This window comes from Mastigoproctus giganteus, chromosome 12, assembly GCF_048544385.1.
Source record: "Mastigoproctus giganteus isolate SK-2022 chromosome 12, ASM4854438v1, whole genome shotgun sequence".
Lineage (NCBI taxonomy): Eukaryota > Metazoa > Arthropoda > Arachnida > Uropygi > Thelyphonidae > Mastigoproctus > Mastigoproctus giganteus.
This window is the reverse complement of record NC_143586.1, coordinates 51,957,151-51,977,519: the sequence shown is the minus strand read 5'-3', so window position 1 is coordinate 51,977,519 and position 20,369 is coordinate 51,957,151. Positions and strand designations below refer to the sequence as shown.

General features: G+C 38.3%; 1 protein-coding gene across 1 annotated transcript in view; it reads right to left on the bottom strand.

The window, feature by feature from the left end:
• LOC150077056 (lutropin-choriogonadotropic hormone receptor-like) overlaps positions 1-20,369 on the bottom strand; it is a 94,529-nt gene that overhangs the window by 38,396 nt on the left and 35,764 nt on the right. Inside the window, exon 2 of the mRNA XM_090385775.1 lies at positions 9,677-9,751. Coding sequence (XP_090241901.1) covers positions 9,677-9,751 — 75 coding nt within the window. The remainder of the gene's footprint in view (positions 1-9,676; positions 9,752-20,369) is intronic.

The following is a 20,369-nucleotide window of genomic DNA, read 5'->3' as shown; positions in this document are numbered from 1 at the left end:
TAAACCAAATAATCGAAGACTTTCTTCACATGGCTCTTTTACGCCGATTTTAGTTCCCTGTCTTTGGATTTCAAGAAGCCTGATATCTTTACAAGGCACAGTAGTCCAAGTACCGTCTTGCAATTGTCTTATGCAGCAAAATTATGACCTCCCAATTTTTACAACAAATGTTTGATAAGTAACGATAGAACACCATGAGACCTCCTTGGCACCTCTATACTGCAAGCGAAACTTCATATCCACCTGTGTCGTAATCCTTTAAAATCCTTTTCTTCCTTTACTATTTTAACCACTCTCCCAATCTTTATATTAACTGCATATTTTGACATCACTCTTCTATCCCTTCATCGATATGATTTATGAAAATCAGAAATAATATTTTTTCCAGGACAGATCCTTAGTGACCCTGCATGTAATGTTAAACTAATCTGAAGAGTAACCATTTGACACAGTCATCAGCTGAGAGTTCGAAATAATTTTGATCTTATTTATTTGGATTTTAGAGGAGCATTTGACTCATTCTCACACTCATTCATTCTCTGCTAGAGGCGCTCTCCATGATCGCTACTGAGCAGACTGTGTGAGCATGCCAGTACCTGTCGAGCTAATGTTACCTGAAGAGAGTTTTTTAGCCGCGTGTCACTGACGATCGTTTTGAAGCGAGTATCGTGCCAGACATACAGATTGAACAGCGATATGTGATTCGTTATTGTGTCAGACGGGGCTTAAATGCATCGGAAACAGTTAAAAGAGATGAATGAAGCGTATGGTAATGAGTGCCTTGGTAGGACGGCCATATTCCAGTGTGAAGTGGTTTCTCCATCAAGACAATGCCAGGCCCATACGGCTAATACTGGGCAGGCAGTGATTACTGCCATAGGTGTCGAGGTCCGTCCTGCCACATCCTCCTTATTCATCGGAATTCGCCCCATGTGATTTCTTCCTGTTTCCACGTCTGAAGAAAGCTCTGAAAGGCAAGCGCTTCGCATCCTACACACGATGCTCGCAGAGCCACAACGAAAGCACTTCGCAGTCTTTCGAAAAATGGCTTGCAAGAAGCATTTAGTGGGTCGGAAAGTGTGTAAAGTTCAAGGGAGAGTATTTCGAGAAGGAGAAATCCATAGAAGATTCAGATGATGACAATTAAGACATGATCTTGCACCAGTTTGAGAATTAAATGATCACCCCTCGTATATCCAAGTGAATAAAAACAGTACCGTAATGTAAATAACATTATAATTATTATATAAATTGGTACAAACTTTAGTTTGAGATGGCACAATACCATCTTAAACTAAAGATGGTATTGCGTATATTTTAAGAAGCACTTCATCTTATTATATAGAGTATAAAGATATTACAGAATTTGCAATGCCGTCCCATGTTTTCAATCGATATGGATGTCACAAAAGATGACGTTCATATCTATTGAAAACGTTGAACGTAATTTTCTGTATCCCTTTTTGATTTATATTAGAGGCTGGCGTTGTTTTTCTTGATGCACAAAAAGGTTTCAATTAATATAGTAAAACAACGTAATTGACAATACTGGTTTTGACACATAAATTTATCATTTTATTCAAAAAACTGTTTCGTACAAGGCAATGTAACGACATCTCATCATAACCTGGTCTAGACAACTGATATTTGTACTTAGATTTAACCAAAAGTGCCACGATCTCTGCGTGGCGCAAAGAGTTTTTATTCTGCTTGGGGCGCACATATATCATGCATCACGCAAATCAAAAAACAAACCAATGACTCTGCCAATAAGTCTATTATTTATTTTAAATAAATATATTGGTAAAAATTCATAACTTTTTTTAATTTGTCGATATTTCTTCGAGTGCTAACAAAATTTATGACGTGTGCCATATATTGGCCATCCCCAGTGTAACATTTTAATTTTTTGAAATTTTTAATTATGGTGAAACTTAAATCGAGAAAGAATATCACGATTCTGGATGGCATGAATCATCACGGAATTGCTGCAGATTATCTGGTGAGTCTTATACGTTGAGCTCTCGTGGGTAGCACAGTTAATAGGATCACCGCCCTCATCACACCGGGTGAAAAAGACTTGAGTTCGAGTCGATGATATGAGGAATTTTTATGGGTCTTTTTCACAACGTGGCTGAGTTAGCCGACTCAGGCGAGGGTAGCATGGTTTTTCTCCCGGAAACGGGTTTTTCGTCCAGCAAAACAAAATCGACCACAGAATTAACGCAATTCACAGACAGTATACACGGAGCAATATGGGCTTGGTCGCTGATACTCCTAAAACGCAACTACAACAACAATTATACGTTTATTGATTGTGTGATATACTGTATTTGAAGGTCACAATAGTGCCACAGGTGATTTCTATGTGTGTCCTGGATGCAAGAAAAGCGATGTAAAAAAAAAAAAGAAGTAAACTGCAGCCATTATCAACCCACTGCAGGATGGAAGCCTCCTCAACAATTCATGCTGAGGGAAATGGACCATAATCTGCCACGCTGGTCCAGTGCGGGTTGGCAGATCAACTGTATTTAGCAGTCAGGGGGCTTGAATCCCGGTCTACTCAAAGAGCGTGTGCTACTGCACTCCCGCTCCTGACCACTCACCTACGGAGGCCTGTAGTTAAGCGAAAACAAAGTGTTCTGTTGGAAGAGACTGACTGCGTGAAGAAAAGAATTAATGACCTTGAAGGAAGTAAATCATTTGGACTCATTAGGTACTCAAGTTTCGAACTAAGCTGAGCCACCTCTCAATGCATCTGCAGGGAGGGAATAACAGGGCTGGTTCCACAAGAAATTATAATTCTGAGTGACTCAAACTGTCACAGAAACTGGGAATAAATTGCATAATAAGGAACAGTAAAAAAATTATGTGCTGCTTTCCAGCTTGGTAGCATCTATTCTAAGAAGCTTGCATATGGCACATGTTCTTCATTGACTGGACTAAAATGCATGAGCTGGAGAGATTATAAAAATAAAAGAAGCTGTATCTTTGAAAAATTGAACAGTTCATCGCACTGAATAATTTAACGTACTTTCTAAATCTCTTTTGACCTGTCAACATTATGAGCTGTAAGATTAAAATGGATAAATGATGGTTTTCTCTGCATTTTTCTTACTTTTCGCAATTAGTCGCCTTCAGAGGAACCACATGCAGCTGTCACCATTATTAGCATGGAGTTTATGAATATACGCATCCAACTTTTAAAAATGAAATGTTTGCCCACGCAGAGCTATGTGAAGACAGAAAATGGAAAGTACACGATACTATAATTAGTCTCCACTTGATATTTATTTTCAAATAAGTTTAATGTTTCAAGAAGAGAAGTATTATTGCTATTTATTTTCTAAAACAAAAAAATGCACTAGCATCCTGACAGCAGCTTCAACGGCTTTGCCATAGAACTGAAGAAATAAACAGAATCAGAGAGGATCAGAATCTGCCCATTTGCCATTTTCTACCGAATATTAATAATCTTAGGGGTAAGTAGCCCTTTCAGAGGTAGTGTGCCACATTCATCGTGATCAGAGAACTTGATTTTGAACTTTTGGGTTTTTTGCTGCCACAGAACGAGTGGAGCGAGTTTTGAAAAATGCATTTAGGGTGCTTCACTTTGAATTTAAATCGGAGCATGGGCACACCTATCCGTCTTTACGGTGACTTTTGTGGCAGTACCGAGTTGAGATGATTAAATGAAACCTGTATTCAGTATCGAATCGGGCCGCCTTTGTTTCGAATAAGAGAAAGTGTGGGGCTAGGCATGGATTCTATAAAGTGGTTTAGTGCGTTCTGGTCTAATTCTAACAATTCTTCCATCAAAATATCACGTAGTTGAAGGAAGAGGACTTCATTGCCAAACTTCTCTCTCTCTCTCTCTCTCTCTCTCTCTCTCCAGCATATCCCACATATTTTCAATATGATTAAGGTCAGGTGAATATGGGGGCCAGGGAAGGTGGTGAAAATCCGTGTCATGTTCTCCGAACCATTCTTGCACGATGTACTGTTGATTGGCATCCATAAAGTGGAAATCACCTTCGGCATAAGAGTGTAAGATTACAGGGTGCAATAAATCTGGTAAAAAATTCCGGTACTCCCTTGGATGACATTCGACCTTCAACCGGTTTTTTGGCCAGTGTGCATATTTGGTTTTACAGTATTTATATTTGTATAAAGCGTATTCGAAGTTTTTGCTTATTTCTGCTTGTGAGCACCTGTTTATTTTTCATCAGAATAATATGGCAGCAGCCGAACTACTGCCGCAACGCATCTGAGACGGATTTTTGCGGGCGAATTTTGGCTATTGAAGTGGGCCATATGGAAATTTTGGCTTCCCCCTGCACCAAGGACCACCCAGATGGCAGCAGCTCTAAACATCAGACGTCTTCCTGCCATTATCCATGAGAGAAGACTCGTCTTTGCTGTAAAAATGATGGTTGGCATTATTTCGGACCCAGACTTCTGGGCTAACTGTGGTTGGAGGATCCCGGTCCCAAGCCTTCGGGCCAATCCAGTCCTTCAGGTCACCCCAAACTGGTTAAAGTTATCCAATCGGTTCTTACCCGTGCAAATGCTGCAGTACATATACTCCTTGGATGGCGATCTCTACAAGTTCCCATTGGATAAAAAATATAGGCATAACTTACTCCATCGACTTCCTTCTCAGGACCACGTCACAGGCCATTAGAACCTGCTCCCAAGAGGACCTGTCCATCACTGCCATGTATCCATCACTACAGTGTTCCAACTTTCTGCGCCTGCTCAAATGACTCCAGCACTGTAAAAGGACTGCTCCCTTGAGAATATAACATGATAATATAACATGATAACATGCTGTTGTGTATATATTTTCATATGTAAATTTTTCATTTCTTTTCCAATGTTTAATCCTACACTTGTATAATTAGCAATAATATTGTTTTTTTCTCCTATCTCATCCTTGTTTATTACATTGTATTAGCCTTTACTGTAACATTGTATTAGCCTTTACTGTAGCATTGTATTAGCTTTTACTGTAAACCCCTGGCTTGTAGCCGTGAAGGGTATGTAAGAAGAACTTTTTATTGCATACAAAACGCACACGGCGTGTGCGTTTTGTATGCAATAAAGAGTTCTTCTTCTAACTTCATAGAAAAGTGAGTAAGTCATCAATTCACTGGCCAAACCCTCGTGGGTAGCAGAGTTGGTATAGTCACCGTCCTCCTCACACCGGATGGAAAAGACGTTCGAATCTCGTCTGATGCGAGGAAATTTTACCGGCCTTTTTTCACAACGTGGCTGAGTTAGTCGGTCTCAATAGAGGGTACACAATTTTACTTTCCGGAAACTCGGATTTTTCGTCCAGCAAATAGCAAATCTACCACAGAACACATGCAATTCACAGCGTTATGGCGCAATATACCCTAAGTTGTTCAAGCCCCTAAAAAACCTTAAAACTCGTCAGTAGCACCAAGGATTCTGCTAGTAATTAGGAACACTCTCCTTTTAATACACTGGTGGGCAAAATTTAAGGACCAGTCAGGTTTTCACCTGTATCTTCTCAGAGGAATGGCCTGGATATGGGAAAAGCATACCAAAGGAACCTCGTGAGGTACAGAAATGATTAAGGAAACAACACTGACACAACAACGGAAACAAAACGGTACAGAGGGACTTTATTCAAAAATGGCAACATAGCAGTGGCTGCCATGATATAGATGCATCAATGCCAGAGATGGAACAAAGGGAAGAGGTGGTCCTCAGTAGGAGATATGGCCACTCCTAATATCGATGCAGGCTTTGCACCGCCTGTCCATACTTAGAACATCTATCTTGTACTGGGTTACAAATGATTAATGACCTCCCGACCAGAGGTAACAATCAACTAGATCTCATCCTTGCCTCTTTTCCTTGCACACACCTGATTACATGCCAGAGACTTATTTTAATTCGGACCACAAGCCAATTATTGTTCTTTTACAGATACCTGCTCCAAACTTCAATGTTGTGAATTCAATTAACACCAGAGTAATAGTTAGTCCCAGATTTTTGAGCATTGCTAAATGTGTTGAGGCTGCCTCTGCCATCCCGTGGTCAGTCCTAGAAAACTGTGATCTTGAAATTGCAGTAAATCTGCTTACTAATTGGCTTAAGACGATTGCGACATTTGCAGCATCAAAGAGAATTTCTATTATGCCTCGGTCCAGAGCATGGTGGACTCCCCATCTTAATATGAGCTTCAAATTAAAACAGCAACTCCACAAAATGTGGAAGCAGTCGCAAAGTGTTCAAGACAGGATAGCCTACTCTAGATCACGTGCAACATTCAACAGGCTGAAATCTGAAGCAATTAAGAATTATATGGACACCACCCTTCGTAGAGGAAGAACCTCCTACTTTGAGCGGCCTTCTGATTTCCCACAAAAACGTGAACCTAACCAGTGGCTAGACTTTATATCTAGATTTGCCTCGAACTCGGAACAATGTGCTCATCTTGAGACTCCAACAACTGAAATCCCCCCCCCCCCCGACACCGGCTTCTGCTAAGGCAGGTGCAGATGAAATACCCCAATTCATTATTAAATGTCTTAGCCCATACATTTTGGGTCCCCTTCTAACTATTTTTAATGCTATTTTGTCAAGTAATTTCTTTCCCCAGCAATGGAACATCTACCTTGTGAAGCCTATACCAAAAATTCAATCACCTACTCTTCTTAAGCACTACCGGCCAATCTCCAACGCCTCAAGTCTTCTAAAACTCCTAGAGAAGATACTTCTCCCCATTTTAACTAAACAACTTCTTCCACATCAGCCTCATCAAATCCACTACTCTCTTCCTCATAGATCCACTGTGACTAATCTCTTAGCCACCACCAGCTCTATCCTCTCTGCGTTTGAATCTCATGCAGAGCTTGCAGTCACTTATGTAGACCTCGAAGCAGCATTTGACTCAATAAATGTTCCTGCAATGCTGAAGCTACTTTCAGACCATTATCAAATCAACAGAGACACTCTACAGTTCCTCACTTCACTCCTTCAAAATAGAATAATCCGGCTTCCTGTCCACGGCCAAACATACGAGGGAAGTGTGTCTTCAGGCGTGCCACAGGGTGGTGTCTTATCTGGGCTCTTATTTACAGCGCTTATCTCGCCGCTTGTTGAGTCCAGGCATGATACTCAATGTTATGCTGATGATATGAAACTCCTCACACTGATTTCTCCGCATGATGATCTTATCGTGATAACAGCATCAATTAACAACATACTCCTGGAATTTGCAAACTACCTCAACCAGTTTGGACTAAAAATAAATCCAGAAAAGTCTGAATTTATGATATTCTCTTTAAAGAAAACGGCTTCTTATATTCAGCCCATTCTGTGTAATTCTCCAATTCCCATCGTCAATAAGCATACTGATCTCGGGGTTGTTTTTGATCCTAAGCTCTGCTTTGGTAACCACATGGAAAAGCTGCTCACCCAGGCAGCTCGACTCCGATGGATGGCCAAACAGCATTTGCATTATATTAATGAAGTAACAACCACCATAATATATATAAAAAGCACGGTATACTCTCCGCTTCTATATGCTGCAGAAGTATGGGCATCTGCCACCCCTAGCACAATTCGACCACTCTTTTCTACTGAGTTTTGGCTCTTAAAATGGCCTAGTTTGATAAAAATTCACAGGCTTCCCACGCTGATTAGGGTGAAATGCCTTACCACAACTGTAAAAATGATCACTGGAAAGATCTCGGCACCATCATTCTGGGACCTGTGCTCTTGGAGAGTCCCTCAGCCTTCCCTCAGAGCGACTCCAACTCTATGCCCACATCTCAGCCGTCTCCACCTATCCGATAGGTTTCTGCCATATCAGCTACTTTCATGTGCCCAGTCTTTGGATGCTGACCTTAATAAGTTTTCTAGTGATAAGGAGTATAGACGCCACATCCTTAAATTGTACTTTCCCGTCCCTGATTCTGCTCCTTGAAGCTCGCCTTAACGCCGCAATCCAGCAATGCGACATGAAGATGGCTTACCAACCAACCTTGTAGTTTTCCACCTGTATATTCTTTGTACATTGTGATGTTTATAATTGTGTTACACTTTGAGTGTTGAGCTCTATTTACTTTTGATTCGTTCATATATGTATTTTATATTTAATTTATTAATTTCCTTTCTTACATATTGTAATATCACTGTTAACCCCTGGCATTGTGGCCGTGAAGGGCTTATTGCAATGTATCCATTGTATTACTATTATTATTATTATTGCAATAAAGATTTCTAAACAATGTTGTTAATAGGTTCTTGCGGTAACATCGTCCATTCCTCTGCCAGTGCCATCTTCAGCTGGTGAACATTTTCTGGTGGATGTCCCCAGAGCGTCTCATATGTGTTCGATGGGATTTAGATCGGCGGCGGAACGGGCAGGCCAATCCATACGAACAATGTCCTTACTTTCCAAAAGTATATCAATAGCTGCAGTGCGATGGGGTGTGGCGTTATCATCCATAAACACGAACTCGGGACCAATGGCACCTCGGAACAGACGCACATGGGGAAGAATTACCTCAGTACAGTAGCGTGCACCGGTTACAGTATCTGGAGTTGTGTACGTCCATCCAAGATAACGCCTCCCCAGACGAGAACACCTCGACTGCCATATCGATCTCTTTCAGTGATGTTTGCGGGGTGATACTGTGTGCCAACCACTCGCCAGATTAGCTGACGTCTAGAATCGCTGCTGAGACTGAATCTGCTCTCATCACTAAAGAGTACCTTAAGTAAAGATTTTGTGGTTGTAACCTTTAGAAATAGTGTTGGTCCTTAAGTTTTGCACACCATTATAGTTCCATTGACAGTAGGTTCCGCATTTAGTCTCTGAAATTCGCATTTAGGTTTGTAGCTCAAAAAATACGTTATCAAACAAACTGATTGATCTCCTTTATATAACCTCTGATGACATCTGGTAGTTCCTTTACCATCATCTTACACTTACCAATTCTGAAATCTTATTCGTCTTCTGTCATAATGTTGATTCTGACCGATTTATATCCTTGTACACATAGCAGCAGTAGCTTATAGTCATAAGCACACGCACAAAGGATGATGGAGGCTAAATCATCCAATAATATTTTGTTTTATATTATATAATTGCACTTTCGAGACCGCCAAAAAAATTCTGTGTACACCAACACTTCTAGTTTCCGTTTTTTTTTTTTTTTTTTTTTTTTTTGTTTCCTACAAGCGATGCGGCACCAGACAGGAAGATTAATATCACTACTGGATAGAGACGTTTGTTCGAATTCTGTTTTTAGCTGTAATCTGAGTTTAGAATAAACGGCTTGCTACACATACTGTACGTATTCCAGAATTAACTGCAGTTCTAGTCTAAATGATTTTGATATTTACCCCAGTGGAAACAGAGGTCAGAGTATAGTACCTCGTCACAAATAAATAGCAAATACCACTTGCCGATAATTCGTTTATTTGTAATACATGACCGATACAACTCATAGCGATAAGATTTCAATTTTGAGAAATCAAAACCCTTATAGAAAGTGCAACTTAAGGAAAGGTATTAAAGAAATAATTATTCACAATCTGTAGATGCGAAACGAAGGATTATTGTATCCCTTACATTATTTAAAATTTTTTTACAAAGCATTTTTTCGGTTATTCGAAATTATAATTTACTCACAAATCCTGAAGTGTCGCTGCATACACCTGCAGAACTCCACTACGTAGTACTTGTAATCCAACAGTAACCAGGTACCTGCGATATACATTAAAGAAACAATAAAAACATTAAAATATAAATTACAATTGAAAATTCAAATAAAAAAATTTATAATTAGAAATATAAATTACCGTATTTTCTAGACCATAGGATGCACTTTTTCTTGGATTGCCCAAAATTAATCGAAAATATGCAGTAGGCGTTTATAAATTAAACGATGAATGCTTTATTTTTATTTACTCATGCAACTCAAAATATTGTATAACGTATCTTTTCCTCTTCTTTAATTCCTAATAATGGAGGATATTGTGCTATACAAAACACAAAGACATTTTTATCTTCGTAAAATAAAATAAAAAAGAAGAGCTCTTATTCACAGATGTTGTGGAAAAGTTTTCCATAACGCATTTACTATTATTTCCTCAGTGAGAATTCCTTCCTCCTCCAGTAGCTGTGATTACTACTGTACATTGTTGAAGTTAAACATAAGAAAGGCACCTGGGGTGGATGGGATCTATCCAGTTATATTAAAGGAGGCGGCAAAGGAAGTAAGCAAACCCTTAGCCACAATTATGAGAGCATCCTTGGACTCAGGGGAAGTCCCCACGGACTGGAGATGTGCAAATGTGTCCCAAATTCACAAAGGGGGATCGAAGGGTGACAGGAGTAATTACAGAACAGTTAGTTTAACTTCTGTTCCTGGTAAAATAATGGAGTCACTGGTTAAAGATGCATTGCAGGATCATCTAGACAAGACTGCAGCAATAATTCAGACACAGCATGGGTTCGTTAAGGGAAAGTCTTGTTTGACAAATTTAATTGGTTATTATGATATGGTTACAAAGGAACTGGATGCAAAAAATAATTTTGATATAATATACTTGGATTTCAGGAAAGATTTTGACACTGCTGCGCATGGAAGACTACTGTACAAATGACAATGGATGACCGATTTCCGTTTTCAATTTTCAATCAACTTGTCAACTATTTCTTTGCAATTTTCATTCTTAAATATACTAAGAAAACTATTCGCTCAACATCAGTCATTTTGCCTACAAGTTCTTACAAAGCCAACGTCCTCAAGGTGACACCTCGAAGGTGTCACCTTGAGGATTCAATGCATTAGCAAATTGTTTGACCAGACCAAACTTAATATGGGAGTGAAAGTAGTGGAAGGCTATTCTACTATATATCACAGTACTGGTATGCTGTTGTGGTTGGATTTTTAGGAGCATTTGGAACTAAGGCCACGTTGCTCTGTGTATACACATTTGTATTGTCTGAAAATTGCGTGTGTTCTGAGGTCGATTTTCTGGACGAAAAACTCGAGTTTCCAGGAGTAAAAACCATGCTACTCTCGCCTGAGACCGACTAACTCGGCCACGTTGTGAAAAAGGGCCATAAAAATTCCTCCCGTTATCCACGCGATTCGAACTGAGGTCTTTTCCATCTGGTGTGGGGAGGAAGAGAGCAATTCTACTAACTGTGCTACCCACGAGGTACTGGTGTGCACTTATGTAATATGTACATATAAATGTTACAAAATCATAAAATCTTCAATTGCTACCAAAATATTGACAATGGAGAAAACCAATGACATTGGATTCATCTAAAAAAAAAATACATAGCAGGAACATTCAAAACAATAATTTTTTTTGCTACATAGTGGTACTTTCATGTCTTTTCATAAATGGTTTCTATTGGACTGTCTCTCCGATGTCATTCACGAATATTAAAGACAAACCGAAATCCTAAAAGTTATTTACAGGAAAGGAAACAATCAAACGCAAAGCCGACTGAGTCATCCGTATAATTCCTTTAGCTACGCAAGATCTCATCCTAATCAAACGTGCTCTCTTAAAGAAGAAGTGTATTCTCTTCTTCGTATTCCCTCCCCACTCAGTTTCCTCTCGGATATAGTTACAGAGAAAGATACTAAACGTCGGTAGATGGTAGACGGTAAATGCGAAAATCCCCAAATGATTTCTTGAGAGATACAAGCTACTTAGCTCGCATTGGAAAGAAAAGGAGATATTTTTGGTACAGAAAATTGAGAACAGGAGCAGTTCTAGCCCAACTACTTACACATATTTCTTTTTATCATTAGAAGACTTAGATTAGATAACGACTCAACCAGCAACGGTAGATGTTATAGGAACAAAAACAAAACAAAAAAAACAGCAATTTTTTTTTTTGCATCAGAATTTAATTAAATGGGGCTTAAATGCATTAACTCTCGTAAAGTAAACTTTGAAGCTTTTAAACTGGTTTCTTATGGTTTACTAAATTAACTGAACATTTGCATGAAGTTAATTAATATTTTATATTCAATACGCAATGATAATAAATAATCAATACTTTTTACAGGTAACTGGGATTTTAAAATTTAACCCCAGTAAGCCTCAATACACATTTAATTTAATTTCTGAATTTCTTATTACAATCCGAAATAAGTCATGCACTATCAATTCTTATAACAACTCTAATTTGCAAAATTTGTTTAATATAATAAAACAAATCTAATTAGTATATAACTTCTTAAAAATTCAAAGGATGTACAGAATGTACGAGTAATCAAAAATTCATAAACTTCGAAGTTTTAATTCAGATAATGGAATTGACTGAATTAAAATAAGTAAAATGTTGGCCAAGAATCTGTTGTTTTTCGCTACTGCTTAGGGGTCGAGATTATTCTTCCCAAAATTTAAATACAGGTTGGTCCCAACACATTTAAATGTTGCCAAGAAACATCATTTATTCATTATACAAACTTTATGAAATTTCATTTTATTTCTTAGAAAATATTTCATTTTACCACATGTTCAATATGGCCTCCATTTTGAGGAGCAAGTTCCTTAAGGCGTACACCAATGTTTGTAATGACGTTTGTAACGACACGTCTTTGACAACTTCACAACATATCAGGACATAATGGCTCTCAAGTCCGTAAGATATTCTCACAGATTTTAGTGAGTGTCGCAAGTTTCCTGCGGAACAACTTCTCTTTCAAAAGCCCAGAAGAAAGTCACAAAAGAACTGGATGCAGGGAATAACTTTGATATTATATACTTGGATCTTAGAAAGGCTTTTGATACTGTTGCACATGGAAGACTGCTGCACAAATTGGAGCAGTGTGGCATTGGAGGCAAATTGCTGCTATGGATAAAGGGGTGGTTCAGAGGGAGAAGGCAGAGAGTGGTAATCAATGGACACTGCTCAGCGTGGACTAATGTTATTAGTGGAGTCCCTCAGGGTTCAGTGTTGGGTCCATTATTGTTTTCTGTATTTATAAATAATATTGCTGATGGTATATCAAGCTTAATATCCAAGTTTGCACACGATACAAAGGTTGGTAGGGTTGTTAAGGACACTACTGACGCTATGATGCTGCAAAAGGATCTGGAAAGGTTGAGCAGATGGGCTGAGAGGTGGTAAATGAAGTTTAAATAGACAAATGTAAAGTACTACATATGGGAAACAGCAACCCCAGAGCAACGTATCAACTCTGTGGTACTACACTGACAGTGGTAGAGAATGAAAAGGGAGCTATAACTGATCTCTGGCCCTCACCCATATCAAACAAGAAATTGCCAGGCCGATATTAAGTTCTCTGAGCAGTGCAGACGGGCTGCAAGAGTAGCTCATGGTGTCTTATCAATGATATACAGGAATTTTTCTAGCAGGGATAAGGAGGTGATTATTCCCTTGTATAGGACAATGGTCAGGCCACACCTTGAGTACTGTATACAGGTCTGGAGGCCTCATTTCAAGAAGGATATAGAGCTGCTGGAACGAGTACAGAGAAGGGCAACAAGATTAGTGAATGGAACAAAGGGTTGCTCTTACGAAGAAAGGCTTAAGTTTTGCAAATTACAGTGTCTGGAGACTAGGCACCGGCGAGGTGATCTGATACAGGTGTATAAAGCCTTGAATGGTGTGAGCATGCTCAATGCTGATGGGATTCTGCCTCTTGCTCAGAATAATCACCTGAGAGGGCATAAATTCAAATTGAGAAAAGACAGATGTAGGATAGATGTCCGGAAATTTGCCTTTAGCTAGCGGGTAGTTGGTTGGTGGAACAGACGTCCATCCCTTGTTGTGGAAGTTGATAGTCTAAATAAATTTAAGGCTCAGCTGGACAGGTATTTCGAACAAACGGAGGGGTGAAATGGGAGTGGGTTTTTTTTTTTTTTTTTTGGCTGATGCTGCATAAGCTTGCTTTCTTGCATCATATGCCTCTACTAATGCTAATGCTAAGAAAAAATCACATGGACTGAACCCAAAGGTAACCAAAAATATTGCAGTTATGACGATGAGGATAATGGTATGGACAATACGCGATGGCTAAAAACATTGCAAAAAAGCTAACACAAAATATATGGCGAGGCGCCGTTTTGCTTAAACCACTGGATCTCTATGGGAAATTGAGTTGCCATTAGCTGCAGTAAAGAGTCATTGTAAAGCGCACCCCTATGAGTTAACAGTTTGGTTGAAGAGGAAGGGTCCAATTAAACAATGATTTGACAGGGGTGCCCACACAGTCACGCCCCTTATTATTATTATTATTATTATTGATGCTCTTATATTATTTCTCCCTGATTGAGGGATTCCACCCTGTGACGGGTACTGCTACCACGTACACAGAGTAGTTGTTATGTCTGGTGTTACTGTTAGTCGAGGAACTTTCTCGATCAAAGTTCTTCTTTTTATTATTATTAAATATAATAATTATAATATAAATAATGATGATAATAATTAAATATTCTTATTACTGACTATAATAATATAATTATTTTGATAATGCAGGTCTCATATTTGATCCATGAGAACAGTTTCTGATAATTGTAAGCTATAACTGATCTCTGGCCCTCACCCATATCAAACAAGAAAACTACTTTACTGGAATCAATATCCTCTTCCATCATTATTAATTTTAAAATCGATTTAAATTACTAACCGAAACATGTGGGATTCAAGAGCATGGAGTGCTGTGATGTACGAAGTGCTTCTGTCTACAGCGAATTTTCCAGACTGACGCCAACTTTAATAAAATGGAATGAAAAATAAAATAAGTTAGAATAAAACTGTACACCACTAAAAGCTGTATTTTGCACGAGAAAAGGAGTCCTAATTTGTGGAACACAGATCTACTCGTTTATAAAGATCATTAATAGGTTACAGAAACTGTCGATTGAGGTACTTGACCTTTATTTCTTCCACTTGAAGACTGGTTATGTAAAACATTTGAAGAATATAACTACAAAGATGTTATTTTTCGAAAAAGGAGCGAAACTCATTAATGGTATAGAAAATATGCAATTGGTTCAAAACATTAAGCTGATGCAACTGGAATTGTACAAATTAATATAATTACGTTTTAAATCAATTTATTGTTTATTTACTTTTATTTGGCGATAGTTCTCTAGTGGTAGTTCGAACAATAGGGACCGTTTACCATCCCGTACATACGCGTTATCTTCTCTATAGCTAAAATATTTTTATCTGGATTGCTATATTATTTATAATTTATTATTGTATTTTTTGTAATATACATATTATTATAGTCCTCATGCCGTTACGTATATGCCCTCGTGGGTAGTACAGTTCTATGGAAAAGACCAGAGTTCGAGTCCCTTGGATGACGGGAGGAATTTTTATGGGACTTTTTCACAACGTGGCTGAGTTAGTCGGTCTCAGGCGAGAGTAGCATGATTTTTTCTCCCGGAAATTCGGGTTTTGCGTCCCAGAAAACAGAAAATCGACCTCAGGACACATGCAATTTACAGACAATATACACAGAGCAATTATGGCCTAGTCACTGATGCTCCTACAACAACAACAACAACCGAATGTTATGTATATATTTTATGGAAAAAAATTTGTAGTGCGTTTAAAATGGATCCTCCGCAGAAATTTTATTGGAGAAAGGGGGAATAGAGCAGAGTTGCACTTGAGAAAATTATGCAGGAATATGAGTATATTACTCACTAATAAACTACTCAGAAAATCTGACGTCATTGGAATCAGCTGTAGGTATATGGATTAAAAAAGAAAAATAAATAAATTATTTTATATTTATTTATTTTGTGTTATATTATTTTTATAAAATATATCATTATAATTTATTTATTATAAATTATTTTATAAAAACATAAAACATTTTATAATAAATAAATTATTTTATTCGTTATAGTAATAGTAATAGTAATCGTGGCATGTGATGCAAGAAAGCAAGCGTATGAGCTTATGTAGCATCAGCCAAAAAAAAAAAAAAAAAAATTCACACAACCATTCCTTCTAAATATTTGTCCAGTTCCTCCTTAAATTTATTTAACTTATCAACTTCCACAACGACAGATGGAAGTTTGTTCCAGCAATAAACCACCCGCTGGCTAAAGGCAAATTTCCGCACATCTATTCTACAGCTGTCTTTCCTCAATTTGAATTTATGTCCCCTTAGGTTCGTAATCTGAACAAGTGGAAGAATGCCATCAGAATTCAGCGTGCTCAACCCATTCAAGGCCTTATACACCTCAATCAGATCACCGCGCAGGTGCCTAGTCTCCAGCCACTGCAATTTGCAGAACTTAAGCCTCTCTTGGTAAGAAGATCCTTTCATTCCCCTCACCAATCTTGTTGCCCTTCTCTGTACACGCTCAAGCAAATCTACATCCTTCCTAAAATGAGGCCTCCAGACCTGTACGCAGTACTCAAGGCGTGGCCTGACCATTGCCTGATACAAAGGGATAATCACCTCCCTTTCCCTGCTAGCAAAATTCCTGTATATCATTGATAAAACCCCATGACCTGCTCTGGCAGCCTGTCTGCATTGCTCAGAAAACTTCATATCTGACTGCACAATTATTCCCAGGTCTTTTTCATTTTTTACCACCCTAAGTGTAGTACCACCCAGTTGGTACGTTCCTCTGGGGTTACTTCTACCCATATGTAGTACATGTACTTTGCATTTGTCAATGTTAAACTTCAATTGCCAGTTCTCAGCCCATCTGCCCAAATTTTCTAGATCCTGTCGCTCTAGAACAACAGGATTTATTAATTCATTATAAAAGAGGGTGCCAGTAAATAAGGTCTATTAGAAATATTAAACACATAAATTCAAGAGATTCGTTTATTTTCTTGGGCATCCTTGTGTGTGTGTGTGTGTGTGTGTGGTGTGTGTGTGTGTGTGCGTGCGTGTGGTATTTAACAAATGTCACAACGTATTTTCCATCTATTGCGATTTACTTTATTTCGGGACGACTCCTGTAAGTCTTCCCCATAGAAAAATTATATATATCTCGATACACAAGACTACTTTTCGATCACTATCGACATTCATGGACAGATCACAAGGAATAAAAAGAAAAGAGCAAAAAAAAAATCATGCCGAGTATTTCTATGCAAGTCTTCGTGAAGTCCGAACCACTAAACTGAGTTCTAATCGTTGCTAAGCAACTACATGAAGCACAGTTTCAGATTACATTGAAAAGATTCTGTTTCATCTTGCCAGTTTGGTGCATTTTATTTTTCTATAGCAAACAAAACAAAACTAAAATATCCGAAAAGCAGAAGCACAGATATTGACTGACATTTCTCAAAGGAATTAATGCATCCTTTCAGCATCATTGCATAAATGTGCTGCATTTTTTTCCCTGGTCGTTTCTTCCGTACTGGAAGAAACGACCAGAAGATTTTTACCAAATGGATTTTCCAACAACCTGCCAACTTCCACACGTCAGCACAGCCTAGACGAATAGGTGCAGTGATGTGTGATTATTCCGATCAACACAAATATATGGCATAAGTTTTCGGTAAAAGTTTCGTAAAGTTGGACATAAATTGACAACTGTCTGATGGACTAGTAAGGCAGTGTAAATTAGCTTTAAAAATAGAGTATAAAATCCAGTGCACCCTTCTAGTGGGTGGCAGTTGCATTATCCTGGATTGTATCACGTGAATATAAATGCAGTAAAAGTAGACCATTCCATCTAATATTGGATATTACAAATATTGTCGTGTTGCGTTATAATATAACCCAAAATTAGTAAAATATTCATAAAATAAAATCGATTATTTAAATTTTCCGTTTTGGAAATTCCAACGGAACCATAAGCATCCTTAACAATTTGATCAAAGCTGTGTTCAATTATGCAATAAGGGGGGGACACTTCCAGTTTTAGGCACATCAGCAGCTTAAGCCGTATTGCATTGTGTACATTTGTCTATAAATTGCGTGTAATCTCTGGTCAATTTGCCGTTTGCTGGACGAAAAACCCGAGTTTCCGGGACCATGCTATCATGGTACCCTCACCTGAGACCAACTAACTCAGCCACTTTGTGAAAAGACACAAAAAATTCCTCGCGTCATTGACGGAATTCGAACTCGCCAAATTGTATATATATAATCTGTTTGTGTTCCTCTGTCCTTGCGCTCTTTGAACTTGTATAAATCAAAGCCTAAACAAGCTTTTGACCTGATTCCTTTTGCAATAGGTTTTATTTAGCAGTAAAATTGAGCAGCAAAGCGCATGCACTAGTTCTGGTCGTTAAACCAGGAAGAAACAGAAATGTTTCAGTTCTACAAATTGCAGCGTTTGGAGAACTTAAGCACCCGCGAGGTGATCTGATTGAGGTGTTTAAAGCTTTGAATGCTTTGAGCAAACTCAATACTGATGGGATTTTTCACCTTTCTCACACTATGAAGAGGCATAAATTCAAATTGAGGAAAGATGGTTGCGGAATATATGTGCAGAACTTTGCGTTCGGCCAATGGGTGATTTGTTGCTGGAACGAGTTTCCATCATTTGCTGGAAGTGGATATTTTGAATAAATTTAAGGAAGAACTAGACAAACTATTGGAGGTGATGGATAGGTGAAATGGGATTTTTTTTTATGCTGTATAAGCTTGCTTTCTTCTATCATTTGCCATTATTAATGCTAACACTAATAACCGTCTTCCCTGGTAGCACACTGCCCCACACTTGCTGTTATTCGAAACAATCCCCCGATTCGATACTGAATAAAAATTCATATTTTTTGGCCACTGTGTGTATGTATTATTGAATTCAAATTGGTATGTTTAATTCAAAAAAATAGCTTTAGCCGAAAAAAGGGACAAGACAGCGCCCCAAAACTATTTTAGGGACACCAGAAAATCACATTTAAAATTGGAACAATCCCTGAAAAACGCGATGTCTGGTAATTCCATTATAGGCAAACTTTAAAATATTCATTTTAAGACAGTTTCAAATGATTTAGCTTCAAATGCCCAGAGGGCGAAACGAAAAAAAAGAGGATGAATAACCTAACAAAATGGAGACTGAATAAACTAAATCAACCATGGAAATGACTGTTCAGAAGCACGACTGCGAAAGCCATCAAAATAGCAGATAGGTGAGAATAGGGAGTTTGTTGTGTGGTCTGATGAAAAGAATCGTTGGACCAAACGTGGTAGTTCCATTACAACCGTACAGCAGAAGTATTTCAAAACTTCCTAAAGAGAAGCAATTTTCCTGGAAAATGTGAAAAGGAAAGAAAAAAAGAAATGCCTTCCAGGACAAGAAAAAAAACTTGCATCAGGAAATGATAGTCCCAAAATTCTGTATTTATTACTGCTTCCTGTAACTTTGTGGCCCAATTCTATAGTATTAATGGCACAACTGACTTGAATATGACACTATGAGTGCCATATTCATTTACCTTTATATATACTTCTCATTTATTTATTATTTTGTTATTTAATTCAATTTGAGACTTTCGTTCATTTTCCGTCCGTTTTAAGCGTTCGTCTCTAAAACGGCCGGAAATACTACAAGCAAAAATTAACAGAACAGAGTATTGCTGAACACATAGTTTAGCAATTATTATTATTATTACTATTATTAGATGAATTCAATGGAAAAGTTCGGGGAAACACAAGCAATTGCTCTTGACATCTCAAAGGCTTTCGGTCGTGTTTGGCGTAAAGGTCTCCTAAACAAGCTTCCATCTTATGGTTTGCCAACTGTTTTTTGCAATTGGTTATCCAGTTTTCTCTCTGATCGCTCACTGAGGATGATGGTACATTGCTCTCTGTGTTCTAACTTTTCTATTAATGCTGGTGTCCCCCAAGGTTCAGTTCTTTCCCCCACTCTTTTCCTCTTGTATATTAATGACCTTCTTCCATTGACTGGAAATCCTATCCATAGTTTTGCCGATGACAGCACGTTGCATTCCACTTTCCATTTTGAGAAACCTTGCCTTGCTCAATCAACTTCAACTTCTTGAATATCCGCTACCAATTCCATGGAATTGGTAGCGGATTTGTAATATTGTAATATGCTTGTGAATTTGTAAATTTGTAATATGCTTGTGCCAAGAGAGAGCTTGTGCTCTCTCTTGGCACAAGCATATTACAAATATTGCTTCCTCTGCATCTAAAAAACTTTGTTTTCTCTTTCGCTCTCGGCGTTACATTTCCACCAAACAGCTGTTCACTCTGTACAAATCGCAAATCTGCCATACCATGGAACAGTGTTCCTACATTTGGGGCGGTGCCCCAAAACCACTCCCAGGCTTCTCGATTCCATTCAGAAGAGGGTAGTTAGGTTAATTAATGACTCCTCTCTAACATAGTCTCTCTAACATAATCTCTCCATTCGCTGTCTCATAGACG